Source organism: Podarcis muralis, chromosome 10 (assembly GCF_964188315.1).
Source record: "Podarcis muralis chromosome 10, rPodMur119.hap1.1, whole genome shotgun sequence".
Classification (NCBI taxonomy): domain Eukaryota; kingdom Metazoa; phylum Chordata; class Lepidosauria; order Squamata; family Lacertidae; genus Podarcis; species Podarcis muralis.
The window spans coordinates 33699343-33721407 of record NC_135664.1 but is presented as its reverse complement, the minus strand read 5'-3'; the positions used below and the strand labels follow the sequence as shown (position 1 = coordinate 33721407).

Genomic DNA, 22065 nt, shown 5'->3' with positions numbered 1-22065 from the left:
GTCCCACCATACCATCTGTTACTTGTCTTCCTCCTAAAATGTTCTAGTGCGTTCTTTGCTTACAAAGATGGATTTAGGGGAGCCTTACTGGTTCGCCTGCACTGGGCGCCGAGCTGAGAGGGCACCAGAACAATGATGTCAAATGGAAGGGAAGGGCAGGTGTGCCAAACGTCGGGTGCTGCTGAAATTTGAAAGCCCAAAGGCCGCCACTGTTGCTTATAACAGATCTCTAAAACTTGTGGGCTGCCAAGCTGAATGAAGTCCATCTGCCCTTGCATTGTGGTGCTCTGCCCCCTTTTCGCAGTCCCATTCCGATTGCAAAGAAGGGATGCTTACTGGGCCCTGTGGCCATAGGATGTAGATGGTTATTTGCAGGTTGTCTCGAGTTCTGGAGGCCTATCAAATAAAGGCATGCTGGTGGTCCATTTTGAGACCCGGCAGAGGTAATAAGTGAGGGAAATGTCTCTCTGTGTGTTTACTAATGAACATTATGGATTAGCAACCCTTCATTATGGCTACATTAACAGTTAAGTAATCAGTGAACACTGAAAACAGCAGTGCACTAAGATCTGAACCAGGGCCCCAAACTGAGAAAAACACAGAATGTATCATTTATGAAGTCATACACATAGTGATTTAAATAACATGTTTGCAGTTGTGAAGCTCTAAATTTGTCAGACCTGAAGGAAGTAGTTGTGTCTTCCCCTCAGAAACCAGTTTCTTAATATGGGTATATGCAAAGACGACTTTTTTTTTCTATTAGTACTAAAGCTCCCTATTAGCTAGCTTTGAATGTCACAAAGGCAATGAGAGTGTGGTCACAAAGCAATCTGCATTTGAAATCTGAAACAAAATGTTTAAGGGATGGCACAGCCACTACTGAACATGGTTTGATGGTGCCTATAAAGTTTCAAGGTACCTCTACTAGATGGTTAAATTTGCTTTAAGGAATATATTATTTGATGGATTGTGTCAATGAAAAACAAAGCATTCCTGAGAATTCCTATATAGTAACTTTCTAACACTCTCTCCCTCTCTCTCTCTCTCTTGAAACTTAGCAACAATATTGATTGACATTTTACAAACTCATATAATGGCATTCTACCAGAGAATGGAATGAAGTATTTTCCAGAGGCATTGTAATAGTACTTGTTAATTGTGCCAGTATTGACTGAGTTGGTTCAAGCACACACCAGCAAAGTCAGGGTCACTCTCAATGAGAAACATTTGTTCTACTGTACAGTGGACGCTCGGGTTGTGAACGTGATCCATGCGGGAGGCACGTTTGCAACCTGCAGTGTTCACAACCGACAGCGCCACGTCTGCGCACGCGCAGGTCGCGATTCGGCGCTTCTGCACATGCACAAAGCAAGATTTAGTGTTTCTGCACATGCGCGAGCGCTGAAACCCGGAAATAACCCATTCCAGTACTTCCGGGTTTGGCGCGGTGCACAACCCGAAAACGCGCAACCTGAAGTGTCTGTAACCCGAGGTATGACTGTACTTAAAAAATAAATAAATCCAGTCATACATTCTCAAACTCTCACTGTAGGGTGAATATCTTCTATTTCAGGATTTGGCCCAGGACCTCAACATCACAGAACATGCAGAGAAAAGACAGGGGAAGACTGTCAGTCAGGATAGATAGGTCAGCTCTGCTCAGGTGGTTCTTTGACAAGTTTCTTTGTAGGAAAAGTAGCTGTTGTAAGAGACTTTTTAGATATCATGCTTAACTATAGTTTGGTGGTACATGAATGAGTCTGGGGCTCATGAATTCTTCCTGCTCCTCTCCTCTTTTGCTGCAGGCATGAGGAGAATAGAAGCATTTGTTCCCATTTTCAACTAACCACTGTTTGTAATTATCTCTGAACTGGGACAAACTGTGGTTAATCTTAGCAATTGTTTTGGGAAAACAAGCAAACAGCAGATGTTTTCTAAAATTTGGATAGCTATTTATCTCCTCAACATCTGATGGGAGGACATTCCACAAGGTGGGGACCACTACCAAGAAGGTCCTCTGCCTGGTCCTCGCTTCTCTCAGTGTGGGAGCCACCAGAAGGCCCTTGGAGCTAGATCTCAGTGCCTGGGCTGAACAATGTGGGTGGAGACACTCCTTCAGGTATACTGGGCCGAGGCCATTTAGGGCTTTAAATGTCAGCAGCAACACTTTGAATTCTGCTCAGAAACATACTAGGAGCCAGTGTAGATCCTGTAGGATCAGTGTTATATGGTTCTGTCGGCCGCTTCCAGTCACCAGTCTAGCTGCCGCATTCTCGATTAGTTGTCACTTCCAAGTCAACTTCAAAGCTAGCCCCACATAGAGTACTTTGCAGTAGATGAAGCGGGGGATAACCAGTGCATGTACCACTATGGTGAAACAGTGTGTAAGCAGGTAGGGTCTCAGCTAACATACCAAATGAAGCTGACTGACAGCCACCCTGGACACAGAAACGACTTGAGCCTCCATGGACAGCTGTGAGTACAAAATGACTCCCAGGTAAAAAAATTGGATTCCAGGTGGAAAAATCAAAATTGGAAACAGAACTGTTAGATCCCAAAACCAAGACTTTGTCAAGGATGTATAACTTGCTGTTGAAATGGAACACGCAGGATGAAACGGTGAAATCTGCTATGATTAAGTGGGCTCAAGATGTTGGACATAATATTATGATGGCTGACTGGGAACAGTTATGGACCACAGGTATGAAGTTTACGGCATGTAATGCCTTAAGAGAGAATATTATGAATATTATGTCTTCTTGGGAGTCAACCTCAATCCATTAGGACCAGTGGTTCCCAACCTTTTCTTGGTCATGCGCCACCTAAGCATCTCTAAAATCCTGATGCCCTCCCCGTGACATATAATTCTTATTATTCAAAAAGTGAACTCCTATTCACATGGAGGAAGCCTAAGAGGCCATTAGCTGTTAATAACTAATTCTCAAATTGCCCCCCTTAAAAATCAAATTTCCTCCTTCGGGCCTGTGCCCCACATTGGGAACCTCGGCATTAAACGTTATCCATCCACCAGTTGCCTCCAGACACTCACACAGGACATTCACTATCTTCACTAGTTGCAATATAAAGGAGAAGTAGAGCTGGGTATCATCCGCATACAGGTGAACACTCAGCCTGAGCCCCCTGATCTCTCTCCTAGCGGCTTCATATAGATGTTAAAAAGCATGGGGGAGAGGACAGAGCCCTGTAGTACCCCACAAGTAAGTGCCCTGGGGTCCGAACATTCACCCCCCGAACACCACTTTATACAAAAACTTATATCTTCAAGTAAGCACCATGTACAATTCTAGGGTCAAGCAGACTGAGAAGAGACGAAGCATATAGTACACGTTGTATAGTAGCCATGGGACAAAGAATAAATCAGTTGAACTATTAGAAACAAAGATATTATATTCCTTCTCATATAGTGGTAATGTCTCTAAGAAACAGAGCAGGGAAAAAATGATTTATTAATTTTTCTTATTGAAATAAGATGAAAACCTGCCATGCAGTGCACTCTGCCCAACCACCCAGGACTTTTTTTTAATCAGCCTCAGTTTCAAGTATTATTAGACAGATCTTAACAAGCAATTGGATATCTTAATAGATTATCATGCATTATTGAAAATCCAGGCAAGAATACACAAACAGAAAGAGACAGAGTGTGTGAGAGAGAAATGTGCAGGAAATGTACAGAATATTTTCAATTTAGCTATAGACCACCCCAAAAAAACTAAAGTGCCTAACAATGGATAGGAAAAAAGCAGACTCAAGGAAAACTAAAATATCATGCGTGTTTTAAAGACCCAAGCAGTGGTTTCCAGGAAGCAAAATAAATAATATTTTGTTATGTGCAATGCTGATTTCCTCCAAGTATTCTAGCCTTATTTCTTCCTGTTTGCATTTGGTTGAGGGACTAGTTAATTGCTGCAATGTCCGTGCACATTCCTGCACCAGTAGAGAGTAAGTACTAGTTTATGACGGAAAAAAGGAGTCAGGTCTGACCTGGGGGTGGAGTGGAGGAAGGGCAGCACTCCTGTGCTGGTACCCCTTTCCTGTACAGGCCTGTGTGGCACCCAGCCACAGCTCTGCTCCTGCATCAGTTCTGACCCATGAGGCAGAAAGAAGCAGGAGTGTCGCAGAAGGGTGGCCGCCCCTCTCCTCGGCTGACCCACTGGGTGGGGGTTGGAGGCTTGGAGGGCGATTTTTGCCCTACGCGCTCCCCACAATGATTGCTAGAAAGCCTTCCAGGAAGGCACTCTGGCAATCCTCAAAGGGACACCTGTGCATCCCAGTAGATCTGGACGGATGGGGGGGGGGTGTTAATGAAGCAGTTGAGATGACAGGAGGAACACAAATGGAATGAAACTCAAAATGTGAACCAGCTGATAGAGATGGGGACTGGGAACACTGTGCTCATGGTTTCACTCTTATGAAAATGTCAGATTCCAAAAGGTGATGGCAGGGGATTTTAACTTAGTGCTGTGGCATGTTTCCTATGCTGTTTTAGAACATAGGAACTGGGTGGTATCATGATAACTAACCATCTTCACTTGTAATCTGATCTAGGAGTATCCATGGACAATCCTGAGCATCCTCTTCACCGTTTTACAAACATCAGCTAAGGTATATCCTGTGATCTCCTGCCTCTAATTGTTTTTAATACTTGAAAATTCTCTGTTGATTTTATTGATTTTTGGCTTTACCTGCTATTGTATTTTACTGTTTAGGTGTGAGTGTTTTCCTGCTGCTTTTATGGGTTTTATCTTTTATTTAGGGGTTTCATTAAATTAGTATTGTAAGATACCTTGAGGCAACGTGTGAGAATAAACAAATAAGTAAACCCAACCACATAACTGGGAGTGTTTGTGTGGGGTGTATCTTGGAAGTCCTAAGCATATATGGGTCAGTTCTGTGAGAAAGATTCATGTGATAAGCTCATGTGGTTTTATAAATTACATATTTTCCCAGCAACTTGGGTGGCATTCCTTAAAAATACTTCCCAGGCAGCTAGGCTAACATTTAAAGGGCCTCTCAGCTTTAAGTGTCTGTCTAGTAGAGTGGATAAAAGGTCCTTGGCATGATGTATACAGTACAACCAAAACCACAAAAGATGTTAATTTATCACAGAGACAGGAGATCCCACAGTAAACTAATGCAAACTGCTGATGATGCACTAAATCAAAGTGAGTGATGAACACAAATATAGCAGCAACTGAAGTTCAAAAGGATACAGATCTGTGTGATCAATGAGCTGCCAAATGGCAAATGAAATGTAATGTAGACAAACTCACAGAAATACACATTGGTCTAAGAATAATCAAATCATGCAAATGGACTCTAAGCTAGCTATCCCCTTAGGGCTGGATATGACAGCACATACCTCTTTAAACAAAGCCATACTAAGGTATATTTGATCTTCAACACTATAGTTACAACCCACGCCCAAAGCGCAACATGAATATAGAAACTGAGTTTTCTTTAAAAATGTATGGGTAAAAAAAATTTGTTTATTCACACACACACACACACACACACACACACACACTATTTTACTAGGATACTTCATTCTTAAAAACAGGCCAAGTTATCCAAACTGAACTCTACCAATGTCAGTTCATGTAAGGAATAACCACAAACAAAACTATTTTAAATGAAATCGTCACACATCAGTCAATGGCCGTCAGCCAGGAGAGAGAGAAAACTTTCCCCTAATGGTTTGATATAGACATCCATTTACAGTGATGTAAGGAGGGCTTTAGAAGAATGCTAACCATTTCCCCATTCCACCCACCCCCATCAGCTGCCATATTACTTTTAAAACTTCTACCAGAAATAGGCACTGCAGAAACAGCTTAATGCAGTGATGAATGCTGGACTAGGAACTGGGAGACCAGGGCCAAAATCCCAACTCAGTCATGAAGCTCAGCCACTAGCTTAACTTCACAAGTTTGTTGTAAGGCTAAAATGGGGAGGATGAGAACTCTGTACAAGAAAAGTGGGATATAAATATAAAACATACAAAATGCATGATGGGAATTACCATATTTTTCCATGTATAACATGCCCCCATGTATAAGATGCCCCCTGTTTTGGGGGGACTCCAAATTTAGAAAATGGGGGGGGGGGAGATTGTTGAGAGTTGTTGAGCTTTGGAGGGTGGGGGATGGCCCAGAGTTGTGGAGCTTTTTAGGGGAGGATTGCCAAAAATCACTCACCCGCCTGACCTATGCTGCCACTCGCAAGCGTCGCCAAAGCCACCTATCGTCTGTCCCCTCGCCAACAGAAGCCAACAATCACCCGCCCAATTGCCGCAGTGACAGCCAATCAACACCAGCCCTTGCCTCAGCCACCAATAGCGCGCCCAATCACCGCTCACAATCTCCTGCTCTTGGCAGCAACCAATCCCACGCCCCCCCATGCACTATCCGTGTATAAGACAACCCTCAACATAATTTTTAAATTAAAAAACCTTGTCTTATACATGGAAAAGTATGGTGTTATTAATTACAACAACCTCCAAATACTTGAAAATGATGTTCATGGGTTCTACCATATTATCTTCACAGCAACAGTTGGACTAGGGTTAGGGTGAGACATAGTGACATAAAATGAGACATAGTGACATAAAAGTTTGCCTGCTGAGATTTGTAGGTAGGGGGCATTTGAACCTCAGACCCCCAGTGCTATAAAGTCATACTAACTGTCTATTTCTACCTTCTATTTCTTCAGGTAGTCATTTCCATTTATTTATTTAATACGCTTTTGGACATTTTTAGCACCAGGTCTTTCAAGGTGGCTTCCAGTGTACTAAAAAGACACGGAATATCCAACCAACACTCAAATGTAACCATAAACTGCCATATATTCCCAATTTAACAGTAAAAAACAGCAGTATCAATAGCAACAAGAACATCCAGACAAGCATAACAATACTAAAACCAAAATACAGGTAAACATGATTAGTTTAGAATGGGTATATTAACCATTTTTAAGTTCCTGCACACAAGTTTCTGGTGGGTTCCCTTCCTCTGAGGCAAGCAAGCCTAAAAAGAAAGGTCTATACGCATACATATTATAGAAACAAGAAAACCAGATGTTTGGAGGCAATTCAACAAAACTCTATTTCAAAACACCACCAATCAAAATCCTGCCAAATTTCTGGGAGAGAGAAAAAGTACTCTGATATTATTTCAGTCATTGCCATATTACACACATCTTTATATGGTACAGATGGTATGCTTATTTAACTTTTGTTTTCTATTTTACCTTCCAGTCTACAGGGTTGAAGATAGAATTACCATGTTAAAATATGACCTGATCCCAGATGTAGTTTATTTAAATTTCAGATTGAAAAGCTTACTAAGAACAGATAAGATTGATTGCTCCTTCCATTTTAGCATAATTGTATTTCAGGTGAACATCAATTTACTTTAAAGGACACCTCTAAGTAACAGACTGCATCATACATAATTCATCAATCACAGCTGCCTGTTACATGATTTACTTAAACAGATTTCAATGGAATAAAGGGAGTTGCATTGTTTTTCTGCATTGGCTTGTTTGCTTTTAAATTGTTTTGGAAACTTTAATTTACTTGGAATTGTTCTTGGAAAGACTTTATCCTTGGCAAAGCGCAAGCTAACATTCACGCCATTCAAAATTTCATCCAGATGTGCTGGCCATTAATTTACTGTTAAACGCAAAATGAGTTTCCGAAATATCTTTAAGGCAATGAAGAAATCATGCTAATCAAAAGCAAAAGGGTTTTGATGAGAGAGAACTATTTCTTCACAATATTATGATAGTTTTTTTAAAAAATATAGCTTGAGTTTTCATTGCTTTTGTACTTTAAAAATCTAACCCCATTCCTTCTGAATCACTTAAACATATATATATATATATATATATATATATCAGTGAAGATAGCAATATTTCTCAAAAAGGTGCAAGTTCATGATGGATTCACAAATGGATTCAAAAGAGCCGCCATCTAACAAAATGGCGGAAGGCACCTTTATTTTCTTAAATGGCACAAGGTTTTACACTGCACTATCTATTTTTTCCTGCTAAAGCTTGTCTTAAATATATATCGGCAATGCAACAGCTGTAGTTTCAAAAACTAACAGAAATATATGCAACAAAAACACAATGGCAGAAATGCAAGCACACAAGAAAAGAAGGAATGTTTTCTACGTACTTGTAGGCCCATCTGAAACACTGAGTGACCCATAAAATTAGCCAGCATTCGAATTAAAGCTGCGCCCTGTGAACATAATTCACAAAAGGAAATGTTGAAAAAAATTTACACAAACATTCTTATAGCAATAGCATATACAATATACATTTAGTCCTTTTAATTATTATAGGCTTATCATAAATAATTACATTTAGAAGCAGGCAATTTTTTATTCAACATATGCCGAGTACGAACTCACACATGCTTTGTGGAAGCAAGAGATAAAAGAAACATATTATTTGGAAGTGGGAAGCTAATAAACCATAAAACATAAATATTACCAAATGTAGTGACATGTTAGAAAAGCACATTATTTTCATTAGCTAGCACAACACTGTTTCACCTTAAGAAGAAAAGTGTAATGAGATGGATGAAACAAAAATAAAATATGACAGGTGCAACACACATAGAGTATATCAGATTCAACTAGGCTAAGAAAACATGGCTGATTGAGGTCCAGTCACAAGCCCCTATGTAATGTTAAATTATGGGTTGACATTACACACATGAGTCATGGGCGCCTGCCCTCTGCCCTCCTCCTTGGGTGCAGCTCTTTTTAACTTACACTGGTTACCTGTTTTGTCTAAACGCAGGCAGAATGTGGTTAGCCTTATCTATGATTTAGGAAACAAGCAGACTTGAAACCACGTTCATGATACTGGCAGGCTGTCTGAAGGTAACAAATAGCCATCATGACTATTCTCAATTGATAACCCTTGTTGTCCTCCATCATTTTTCTTATTCCCATTTTAAAGCCATCTAAGGTGGTAGGCAGAACCACACATAGTAAATTCCACTATTTAACTATGCGCCGTGTGAAGAAGTACTGCCCATTGTCTGTCCTAGATCTTCTACTCTTCAGATTCATTGGATAACTCCAGGCATTATGAGAGAGAACTTCTCTTTCTCCACCTTTTTCACATATGTCAATAATAATGTTATACACATCTAACAAGCCTCCCACCTCTTCCCCAAGCCCAAGATGTTGTATGCTTTCATTATAGGGAGTTTGTCCAGCCCCTTGTTCATTTTAGTTGCTCTTTTCTGCACCTTTTCCAGCTCTACAATATTCTTTTTGAGATGTGGCAACCAGAACTGTTCACAGAGATGTTGCAATCAGAATACATTCTTGAGCTTCAAGTTGGTGATTATAACGTTTACCTTGTCAGAGGCATCAACGGTGACCAGACTGGACATTTTATTTTGTGGCAAGCCCAATGCAGTTTGCAAAATGGGTTTTATTTTATTTTTAAAGACAACTTTGCAAAAGTAAGAAAAAATGCCCACCTTTTAATCATATTAAACAAACACATTTAACAAATTATAAATTCATAGGTTGTTTTTTTAATCATACCTTATGTTAACAGTAAGTATGTTAATCATACCTTCTGTTTACTATTAAAGAAAACTTAGACGTTTCATAAACTAATCTGTAGTTTAAGGTAGGTTCTTGTTCTGAGCATTAGTCAACGTTATAATCAATTCCACTGCAACAAACTATGCAAAATTTCAGTAAGTGGGATGGTCACTGTCTTCTGCCCTGAAAAGCATAATGATTTCCCAAAATATATTATGAGATTCCAACAGCCATTAGAGAATAAGTAAGCATGCTAGATGCTGCCTCTAGATCACATAGCTGAATTGGAGAGGCGGAAACCATCCAATAGCTGTGAAAGAAAGGTAAGTTTGGAAACGTTCAAAATCTTTTGCATTAACATACCACTGCATTTTACAAAGGCAGAGAGAAAAGTATGAATCGTTGACCTTTTGAAGACATCTAAAATGACCTAGAGCCAATGAACATAACCAGCTCAAGGAGGTTATGCAGTGAAATCCTCATAACGTGTCCTAAGATGATGGGTGTGGAGTTTGTCAAGAGGAACACATCTTCTGAATGTTCCAATACATGCTGAGTTTATGTATGAACACTACCTTGTTAAACCCATAAAGGTTGTTAAACTTAATAGTTGAATCGAAACCTACTCTCAAAACCAATTTGTTATATCAACATCACCTCCTCGTTATTTGATATCACAATCACAAAGGCTTCATTCTCACCTACACTAGTGAAGGGTGACTGGAGCTGATTAGAAGCAGTTGCTGGTTGAGCTTCCTTCTCCTTCTAGGAGAACAAAGTAATTTTATAACTCACAAACAATAGGAATGAGAGCAGGCCCATGCAGGTTGTGAATCTTCTTTCATTTCACTAAAAACGTTTCTGAAATAATTAATCGCCATTCATTTTTCAGAAACTCAGACCACCCTGTGATCTCAAATCCATTTAAACAAAAAGATGACAACAGGTTGCAAAGCACTCACACAAGAATCTGCACATTTCTGTCATTTGAATAGCAGCCAACAAGCAATATCCAAGTCACTTTTACTGAACAATTATTTTGTTGACACTAGACAGACACAGCTGGATGCCAGTATGAAATTTAGCTCATTAGGAAATTCACAGCATGAATTAAAGTTTGAGAACAAAGCATGTCAAACTCGGTTCTTAAAATGACATTTGAAAAATCTTTCATAAAATAAATAAATTAGATTTGAAGCACCTTCATGAGTGTCATCAAATGTCTTTTGATAAATTTCCAAATCCTAAAGGTAGAGGAAGATTCAGTTAAATCAATATGATTCCCCTGTAATGTATTTAAGTGGGGTTTGTTTATTTGTTTGTTTGTTGCTCTTTTTTTGCTTTTTAAAAAGATGGTGGGTTAAAGCTGAACTCCTAAACACAAGTACCCAGAATTAGACCCCAATGAACTCAGTGGGACTTCCTGCAGAACAAATATTGATTTATGTATTTATTTATTTATTTGGTTTTTATACTGTCCTTCATCTGAAGATCACAGAGCAGTTTACAATATAACACAAAAATACTTAGCATAATAACAAACAAAAATAATAACCCTCACCCCCCCCCCACCCACACACACACATACAAATTCAAAAGGCCATAGATTGTTTAATTAGCCAAAGGCATGGGAGAAGATGAAGGTTTTTGCCCAACGCCTAAACATATGTAATGAAGGGGCCAGGCCAGCCTCCCAGGCGAGAGCATTCCACAGACTGCAGAAAAGACCCATTCTTGTGTTTCCACCCTCCAAACCTCTCACAGAGGGACACATTTAAAAGAGCCTCAGATGATGATCACAGGGTCTGGATCCATTCATATGGGAAGAGGTGATTCTTGAAGAATTGCATTCCTGAGCTCCTTAAGGCTTTATAAGTCAAAACCAGCAGACACCAACTGAAAGCCAGTGTAGTTGGGTGAAGATTGGCATTGTACGTTCAAACTATATTGCTCCAGTGAGCAACCTGGCTACTGAATTCTGCACCAGAGGAAGTTTCTGAACCATATCCAGAGGCAGCCCCACCTTGCCAAAAAAGGAAATACTTACCACTAGATGATAGTTGTTTAACACTTCTGGATCCTAGGAGGTCTTCTTAAGGAAGGGGCACACCATTGCCTCCTGCAAGGCAGATGGTACCTCCCCCCACTCTAATATTTATTGTTTAATAGTTATTATTTAATACTTGATTGAGATTAATTGGTTAATAAATTTGTTTGTATTCTATAGCTTTACTTCATTTTGTAAGCCATTTTTATTTTTACTACGTAGGGCAAAAACTTTGCGCTCTGGGGCCAAAGCTCTAAACAATAAATTTAGAACAGACCTAAATATATCTGTGAATCACCAGGCAGTTTCTACTTCAGCTTTTTCAAAGAGCAAATATCACAGTAAGCAACACCGAACTGCATTTTGCAGGAAAAAATACAGTTTAAGATTTGCCTACCATGTTGCTTCCTTGCTTGATTATGGCTGAGACAACCAATGGTTTACTCAATTAGAAAATTAATTAACTTTGCAGGTGACGACTAAATGAGAAAGGACTCTCCATTGCTTTGTTGTGAGTGCTCTACACACAGTTACACTAAACCTGTTTCCCCAGCCACCCACCCGCCCGCCCTCTTTCCGGTTGACCTTGCTTTGCCTGTCATGGGGTCGTCTGCTTTGGAGCAGGGGCCTAGTAGGAATTTTGCCATTTGGTGATTGGCTGTGCCATTCGGTTTTTGCCTACTACTCAGCAATTAGTCACAACTTGTAGGGTTGTGGTTAGGCATTGGTTATAATATGCTGGTGGTGGAGGGGTCAGGCTGGGCCTGCCCCTCCTATTGTGCTGAAGGGAATTCCGTTAAAGGAATCCTGGGGCTTGCCATGATTTCATCCAATCCCTGTTATGGGACCAGGGCCGCCCAATCCCTGTTATGGGAATCCTTGTCATAGGACCGGGCAGGCAAGCTTTCGGGGAGCTGCTGGGGTGAGCGGCGTGGGTCCGACGCTTAGCTCAAATGACCCCCAAGTTTGACTTTCTCTTCTACTGGCTACCGATCGGACCTCGGGATGTCAGTTCTGTTCCAGGCGGGGGGACAGATAGTCATAACCAATGTCTAAACAACCACTCACTGATTTTGTATTTTAATAAAGTTGTGGCCAAAATAGTGCCCAAAAACCTAAACTAAAATTAGGTGTTATGTGTGAAGTTATTTGAGGGGTGGCCTGGGGACCTACACACGCAACAGCCAGTGCAATATTTCTCTGGGAGAAAAGATCATTTATAATGGTAATTACACATCAGAAGTTCTTCTATATATGCTTGAGGTTTACCTACAAGGAAGGCTGCATCAGCTCAGTGGAGGATACTTATAGATCATGAAATATCTGCATCCTCCTTCTGAAATGGATGGTGATGTCACCGAGAACTCCAGCAATATTTTACAGGAGGAAGGAAGATGCTTTGCTGAAATAGTTAAGGGTCTGCTCTACGATTTATCTGAGAAAATGTAGAGAAATCTATCTGACAGAGAATGAGAAAACGCAGCTCTGCCTCCTGGTACACTTTACAGTACTGAACAATTCTTCTCTGGGATGGATATAGACATACTAAAGATAGAATAAATCTTTGAGGAAAATGATCAGATGGGGAAGCATCATGAATACAAACTGACAGTGTATCTTGAGGGAACAACTTTATACTTTATATTTATCAATCATATTACTAAAAAAAAATGCACTGTCCTGGTGGAGTACAGTTGTTAAGAACACAAGCTATGAGCAAGAGGTGTTCTCAATTCAAATCTCAGTTTAGTTATAAAGCTCACTGGGTAGGCCTTAGGGATTCCACTAAACTCCAGTCTCCAAAAATAATGAGAGAATTACACTGGGATATTATAGAGATAAGGATACTGAGCAAGGATATGTAGCTCTTTGAATACTTAAGGGGAGTACAGTATAAATATTAACTACTATTATGCAGTTCTTTATCTGTGAATGCTCTTCGTAATACGTAGCTACTTCACATACTGAGTGATTTCTTGGTTTTGTCTAAATTGTTAATAGTTTCTTCCTGTTAAGAATAATATGAGATGGTATGGAGGTTGGTTGGGGTATGAGGATGGTATACTAATACAGTGTAGGTATTAAAATTATGAGCCCAACCCAAACATTAGAACAAAAAGCTAAAAATTGCAAAGCATGTTCTTTTTATATCGATGATAAAAAATAAATACTGAAGGTACCACAAAATAAGAGTTCCAAGAATTGCTGCTATATTTCTTGCTCAAAACATCAATATCTCCCAAATTAACAAACTAAATTGAATACTCTTGAGCTCTAAATGGTCGGAAGATCTCACCGAACAATTGTGGACAGGCTTTTAAAACTTAGGATTTAGAGAGCATTTTCCATATGTTTATCATGACAATGAAAGCAAAGATAAGGAAATAGGAGAAGCAGAAAATATGGATACCTTTGTATGCCCACAATCTTTTTCTAGAGCTCCAAGGGTGCTGATTCCCCCCCCCCCCCAAATCTATACCTGTATTACATTTGAAATTGTTTTATATAAATTGTTTTACTTGCTGCTGGTTTTATTGTTAAAACATTTTGGGATATTTTGTAGGAAGTACCTCATAAATGGAATGAAATCAGTAATGTTGCCATATTGTTGGTGAGGTTTGGAAGACATATAATAGAGTTTCCTCGTGCGATCCATGTTACTCTCCCCACATTTCTAGCAGTGTTGCACAGTATTTTGAAAAGGTAGGCTCAACACAAAGGGGACTGCATCTCTGCATTTTCTAACTCCTCCAAGCTTTTCATGTGGGTGGACTGCAAATAATGTGCTTCTCCTTCTCAAAAGAAAGCTATCTAGCATCTTCATAGTATGGCCATCCTGTCAACATAGGGGTGAAAAAACTCCACTGATGTATTCTACCACTGATAACACTTGTTAAAATATACGAAGCCTAGGCTTGTGCTTTAGAGACTATTAGAAGCCAGTGCTTTTCTAGTATTTTTATAAGAGCGTGTAAAAGAAAATGAGATTCAACAGGAAATAAACATAAACAAACATGTCCTTCAAATGGACTTGAAAATATCCTCCCCAACCATTCATTGTAAATATAAAAACATAGCGCAGCCTGCTTAGTTGTTCAGACAAAATGTTGCTGGGACCTCATTTATATCAGCAGTTCCATTTAGCCCCTCCACCAGGGCCTCTCTTATGTGTTCTGACACCACTGACAAGGACAAAAGCACAATATATTTTTTCATTAAGCATCCTTATGAGAAAATCTTCAAGGATGGGCAAACACAGGAGGTTGATGAAATTATTTACACAGATGAGCCATCACTGAAGTTCAAGTACAATACTGAATAAAAATAGTACTTAAATGCTTATCACAACTTCCACTGCTTCATTAACTTATTTTGGATATTAAACTAGCTCTGTACACTGAAATAGCGTCCCAAATGCACTAATGTACAACAAAAATGCTCATCGTAATGGAATCATAGTAGCAAAGTATGGTTTGAGCATTTTCACAATAAGAGGAAAATGTATTCCAAGTAGTTTGAACCTGCCTACAGAGACAAATAATAAATGAGAGAGACTTAAAATCTGATGTTGTTAAAAGAAGATTGGGGAACATCCTTATGAATTGCCAAGAGGGGACAAAATGTGGCGTTAACATTCTGTCTTTATAAAGCAGTAGTATGAGCAGAAATAGTTGTCCACTAGGTCTAAGGTCAATAGTTGCAGGCTTCTGGCTTTCCCCTATGCAAGTTGCATGCTACATGGATAGTTGTGGACTGAAGCAGTGCCCCAAAGTTGCAGCACAGTTGTGATGATGTTAACTCCATTGAATGTCCCTTTCTGAAGATTAGCTTGTACAGCTAAAATCAATGTGTGGAGAATCAGGGAAATCTTGAAAGAAAGGTTGGTCAGAATGCACACAGAATTATAAATGGGAATGTTTGAAAAGGTCAGTTAGGTTTATATGATTAACTACAGGAGGTCAATAGGTTGGCAACTACCTCTGAGGTCCAGGGATATGATGTTTATACAGTTACCTGCAGGAGGTCAAAAGGCCAGCAGTTACCTTTGCGATCCAGGGACACAATGTTTTTATGGTTAATTGTAGGAGGTCAAACAATTGGCAGTTACCTCTGAGATCTAGGGGTACAATGTTTACCTGTTGCCTACCTATAGTTGGCTCCCTACCAAGAATCATAGTCTATCGCCATAGAAACATATCCATCCCCAAGGAAGTTTACAGTTGTCAGTACATTAGGAGTCAATCTTTTTACATTTGTCGGGGTGGGAGGGCAAAGTTGGGATGTGATAGAAACATTCTATGTTTGTTTATTGGCTCATCGTTATAGGGAAATACAAGCTGGCAAAGTTAAGTGTGATTAGTTTGGGGGGAGGTCTGGCTGGAAAGTTTTGAGGGTTAGGCATAGCTCTTCCAGAGTGAGTCAAATAAGAAGCTGGGAAAAAAGACAACGATAAAGTACAGGAAAGCTTGAAGCCAACCCCAAGAAATGAAAATGAAAAAATGAAAATAAAATCGAAGAAAAAATAGATTTATTTATTATCATAACTTATTATTTGACATCTATTATAGCTTTCTTTGGATGCGGGTGGTGCTATGGGTTAAACCACAGAGCCTAGGACTTGCTGATCAGAAGGTCAGCTGTTCGAATCCCCACAGCGGGGTGAGCTCCCGTTGCTCGGTCCCTGCTCCTCCCAACCTAGCAGTTCGAAAGCATGTCAAAGTGCAAGTAGATAAACAGGTACCGCTGGTTCGCCAGAAGCAGCTTAGTCACACTGGCCACATGACTCGGAAGCTGTACGCCGGCTCCCTCGGCCAATAAAGCGAGATGAGCACCGCAACCCCAGAGTCAGCCACGACTGGACCTAATGGTCAAGGGTCCCTTTACCTTTATAGCTTTCTTTAAACACAAATTTGATTTGAGAGGGGAAAACTGCAGTTGCCAATTTATGAACTACTAGTACATGATGCTCTTTTTAATGGATTCAATGGAAGAATTAAAAATCATCCAGATGGAAAAACTGTTTCCTAGTTCCAGCTTATCTGCTTCTATACATGGTAGCCATGGAGGGCAGAAAGTGGAAATGACAAGTACATTTAGCTTGATAGATATTTAAGCAGCATGCATTGTATGTGATGTCAAGGAATGAGCAGTATCTCTGGTGGGGAACACGTTGTGCATCTTCTGGGGTAGTTCATCCATCATTGGTCCCCACCCAACACTCAGCATCCATCTGTGGCTCCTGGAAGCTGTTAGTGTGTGTCAGTGGCCACACCCTAGGAAGCAGCTTCAACTGGTCAACTAAGGTAAAGGTAAGGTAAAAGTTAAGTCCAGTTAAAGGGGACTATGGGGGTGCAGCGCTCATCTCATTTCAGGCCGAATGAGCTGGCGTATGTCCACAGACAGCTTTCTGGGTCATGTGGCCAGCATGACTAAACCACTTCTGGAGCAACGGAACACCGTGACGAAAGCCAGAGTGCACAGAAACATTGTTTGCCTTCCCACTGCAGCAGTATCTATTTATCTACTTGCACTGGTGTGCTTTCGAACTGCTAGGTTGGCAGGAGCGGGGACAGAGCAACAGGAGCTCACACTATCACAGGGATTCAAACCGCCGACCTTCTGATTAGTAAGCCCAAGAGGTGTAGACCACAGTGCCACCTAAACCAGGTGAGGGTAGCCAATGGGTGTCAAACCCTCAGTAAATTAAAGACTTGTCTTATCCCCTACATACAAAACCAGCATCTGGCAGATTGAGCAGACAAACCAATCGTGGGTACAATAGTCAAGAAGGTGCAATGGTCAAGAAGGTGATTTCTGCATTTGCTGTAGAGGGAAATGAGGGGCAGATGGGGTTCATCAACCTGCGAAGATAGCCCATCTAGGAGAAGGAAAACTGTGATCCACTGTCTTGCAGCTATACTCATTCATGAGAAAGGCTTCAGGAATATACACTGAAGAACAATCCATATTCACTGCCTTGTGGGACATCTTTGAGAGAAGAAAAGGATGAGGGATAACCTACACAAATCTGGAGTGGAGTCCCTAAGGCGGTTGGATGGTGTCTTATAAGCTCCCTTCTGGCAACTCTTCCAGCCAAGCTGGTGCTAAATGTATTGCTCTGTTTTCCTTTGGACCACATCAGCAAGGGCAAAAGTGGAGTCTTGTTGGCTGGGCAGCCCAGGACTTCCATATACACTGCTCAGGCTTGCATCCCAGAGAGTGTCAGGTTTCTTTCCAGAGTGCATTAAGATAAGGAGAATCAAGGTAATCCCCCTAAAGCCTTGTTTTATTCAGAATGTTGAATGAATCTATTAACAGTAACATTCCTGATAGGCACTACACTTAAGAAAACATAAGCAAACTCTATCTTAGTGTTTGGCTGAGAAATGAATATGGATAGAAGAAAATTAAAGACAGAAACAAAAATGTAGGACTTTTTATTATTTAAAGACAAACTAATTTAACTGTTATAAACCAAAATATTCCTATTATCTGTGTGGGAGTTCAACCTACTCATTGACTGACCTGCTAGGATATCAAGAGAATTTATGATACTCTAGAGGCTAGGAGGATGAATCAGCCCAAGAAATACTGCCTGACGGTGCAGCTTCTGTGAAAGGAGTAAAAGTGGTTAGGGGGAAATTTCACAAACAGCTTTGGAGAAAGAGCAGAGCAAGTCACACCAGATGACTCAAAGAAGTAATCAACACCACACAGATGGAATGCTCCCTGATCTCAGATATGAATCAGACAGAATTTCCAGATATGACAGCAAGAGAGAATTTGAGTATGGAAAAATGCCAAAAGGAAACTTTGCTTGGGCACATATCCATAATAATATTCTGTCCTGGTTCTGATTGAGTTTGAGTTCCCAGAGAAAAAGAGAGGGTGTTCTTCAAACGTCACAGATGGGTAAAAATATATGAACCTGATGGGCCAGAACTGTGGAATAAGAATAATAACCACAATCTATCCTTCATAACTGCACATAACTCCGTGTTCCGGGAGTGTGATCCTTGTGTTTTGTTTTGTTTTAAAAATAGCATTAATAAATGCATTTCTATTTCACGTTGAAAATTAGATATTTTTAGGCTGCTATCACTGGATGTTACCCATTATTTAAGTAAAAATACACTATTGTTAAAGTGAAAAGGCATTTAATATTTTGCAGTCTGGTTTCAAATATTCCTTTGAAGCCTTTGGCCACTAACTGGCTAATGCTACTGAATCTTAGTCTTAGGATGGGTGTTGTACTATGTGCATGCACACTTTTAAAATGGTTTAAAGTGTTTTCAGTGCTGTTTTAAATATTATTATTATTTTTAATAAAAATTGCATTTATTTGAACTTTTAGTTGCATCTGTTGTAATTTATGCTGTGAACTGCCTTGGGTGCTGCACTGGGAGGAAGGCCGAATATTAAACTAATAAACGGATTACATTTTAAAAATGCATTTATAAATGCAATTTATAAATCAACTTCTGCAAACTGCCATGTGAAGAATTGTATATCTGTAGTTGATTCAGGACACATGGCCAACCTGACACAAAATCAGGTTTTTAAAATGGACAGTGGACCGATTGCCTCCACTTTTGGAGCTGGTTATAAGGGAGAATAAGGAACAGACTTTGCCAAATATAGCCTTTTCCTTGCTGTGGAAGAATCAAAAGCCCACATCACCATGCAATTAAAGCGTAGTAACTCCAAGCTATGGAAATAATAGTATGTGAGATGATAAATACCCCCCCCCAAAAATCCAACAAACATGACTTTTGTTCTGCTCCCACCTTTTTATAAGCAATCCAGTCAAACACTCTGTCAATGTCTGTGGCTTGCTGCACTTCCTGTGACACCGGATGTGAACTAGCCAGGCCATCAAGCAGCATTACTTCATGTAAAACATCTGTCAGGAACCTCTGCTTCTCCTGAAATACAACAAAACACACTCGTACATTGGCAATTACATAGAGATTTGCAGTTGCACAGATAAAAATCTGAAACTGTGAAGATAGCAGTTTCACACATTCCTTTATGCATTCTGATATTATGTGGATTTATTAGCCGTCAGCTCATCTGGAGAATGAACAGTGAAACAGTTGCTCAAACAGGATCTCCACATTTGCAGAACGGTATCCAAAGCCCTTTGAAGGAAAGGAATATTATGAAATGCAGCGCCATAATAACTGCATACTAGACATTTATCTATTTCTAAGCACAAATAGCAGCAGCCAGCGCAAAACACCACCACCACCAACACACACCATGGAGAATAAGAGGTGGTGCACTCCTTGCATGCCTATGTGGAAACCCCCGCCCCTCCAGGCAACAGACCAAGAGCAATGAATCTCCGCCCTCTATTTAAACCGAGTGCGTGGACCTGAGTGAAGCCTTCTCACTCTCGGTCCCAGCAGCACCGCAGATTGGCTTATTTGAATAGGGGTTTGGCGGGAACCCCCAGCGCTCCGTGGTCCCGGGAAGGTGGGCCAGCTGGCAACCAGCATGTCACCCAGAAGATCGAAGGTGGCATATGCAGGGCCGCAAATGGCGCCCACCTCTGATGGGTGCGCGGTTATTCTCATAAACAGTCATGAGCATGGCTAATTCTATGCAACACTTTCAGGAACTTCAGAGAATAAAATGCTTCACAGAAAGCATGCTTTCTAGTGTTGTACTTCCTTTTTGGTGTTCATGAGCTGCCTTATCCCCGGTTTTCAAATCATACATATATGAGTTAAAAGTACTGACTGGTCTTACTTTGTACATTGTCATGAAATTACGGTTTCACGTTTATCTACACTGCACACATTTTTGCACTGACATCGACCTACTGATATATCACTTTTCTGGGTGTTTTGCATTTTTGTAAAGATATATAACAGACAGATGAAATAACAATTCTACATATGGAAATGTTATGGCTATCAGTGAGCTAATTTAAATTATATTGTGAATCAGCTGAAAAGCTGTTCCACTCCTGCTCCATCTGGAAGTCAACTTTTATGTGAAAATGCATTAGAGTACATGGAAGGTATTATTACATATTTAAACTACTGAAAAACTAGATCTAACCATTGAACACACCCATGGGGTTTAGAAACTAGGCACATCAGATTGGACTTGGAATAAATGTGCAACAGCTTGTTACTTGCCTTGACTGCAGAATATTTGAACAAGTTACTTGCTCCTTTATGAATATCAAAATAGGTTATCCTCAAAGAGGATGGAGCTATTAATAGCAATATTAAATTTAAATGCAGAAGGAAGAGAATAGGTGTATTTAGGAAGAGATTGTTTAATTTACCTATGCTGAATATATATGTCCTCAAAATCTACCTTGAAAACTATTGAAAGGTTGGTAGAGATGGATTTTGAAGCTGGATTTCCTGGATTTGCCTTGCAACATTAAAATCAGGTATTTTGAAAGCAAGAGTACATATTAATGTTGTTTTTCAGTTTATATTGGCTTATAGGCCCTAAAAAGACTGGTGTGTAAGCCAACCTGGGAGTAAAGATTCTCAGATTTCACTCATGAAGGAAAGCAAAAATCATGAAATTACTCAATTCAGAAGAACCCATTCCATTTCTAGGATGTTGGTGCCTTTTCCACAATGGCCCAGCTTTCATGACATAATTAGCAAAACCTTGGCTTAGCAAGACCACACAAGCATGTGAAGGGAAAGCTAACCTTGGTTTAACTCAGCACTGCACAGCAGGAAAAGGATCAGTGGCTACTGGCTCCTCTCCAAACCCACCATGTTCATGCAGTCAAGGTTCAGCTTAGAATGTTATTCAAACCAGGCCAAACCATCCTCTTAATAAGTGAAAAGGGACCACTATTTGATACCTTATGATTTCCCATCGGCGGTCCATTGATCAGACACTGTAAATATTGGAGAGCAGTCTCACAGGTATCAACTGTATCTGAAGAACTGTATCTGAAGAAGTGTGCATGCACACAAAAGCTCACACCAATAACAAACATAGTTGGTCTCTAAGGTGCTACTGGAAGGAATTTTTTTATTTAGGTATCAACTAAGTTTTACTCAGCATAGACCGCCTGAAATAAATGGACCTAACTTCAGATCAGTGTTTGGGCAACTGTAGTTTATTTTTAGACAACTACCGATTTTATCATAGATTTTGGGAAAGCTAATGAGAACATATAAATTCTGCACATCCTTGTCCCTGGATTTTTTTTTGGGGGGGGGGGGAGGACACAGTAATTTACAGTATACGGCCCTATAGAACAGAAAACAAAACAGCAGCAGTTAAATAACTGTGGACATAAGATTGGCAGAAAAGAGTGACAATGTTTGTTTATAATTGTTAAATGAAATAAAGGGAAAATATACATGGAAAGATTCCCAACATAAAGTTCATTCAATTACTGTGCCTGATTCACTGGAAATGATCTGTTCCTTCTCC

The 22065-nt window shown here is 40.1% G+C and overlaps 1 protein-coding gene across 2 annotated transcripts in view; it reads right to left on the bottom strand.

Moving 5' to 3' along the window:
* TRHDE (thyrotropin releasing hormone degrading enzyme) overlaps positions 1–22065 on the bottom strand; it is a 201250-nt gene that overhangs the window by 74963 nt on the left and 104222 nt on the right. The window contains exons 6-7 of one of the 2 annotated variants that reach the window (XM_028745676.2): positions 19428–19565; positions 8198–8263 (exon numbers count right to left, since the gene is read on the bottom strand). In XM_028745676.2, the coding sequence (XP_028601509.2) occupies positions 8198–8263; positions 19428–19565 (204 nt within the window). The remainder of the gene's footprint in view (positions 1–8197; positions 8264–19427; positions 19566–22065) is intronic. The other variant, XM_028745677.2, reaches the window with a different exon arrangement.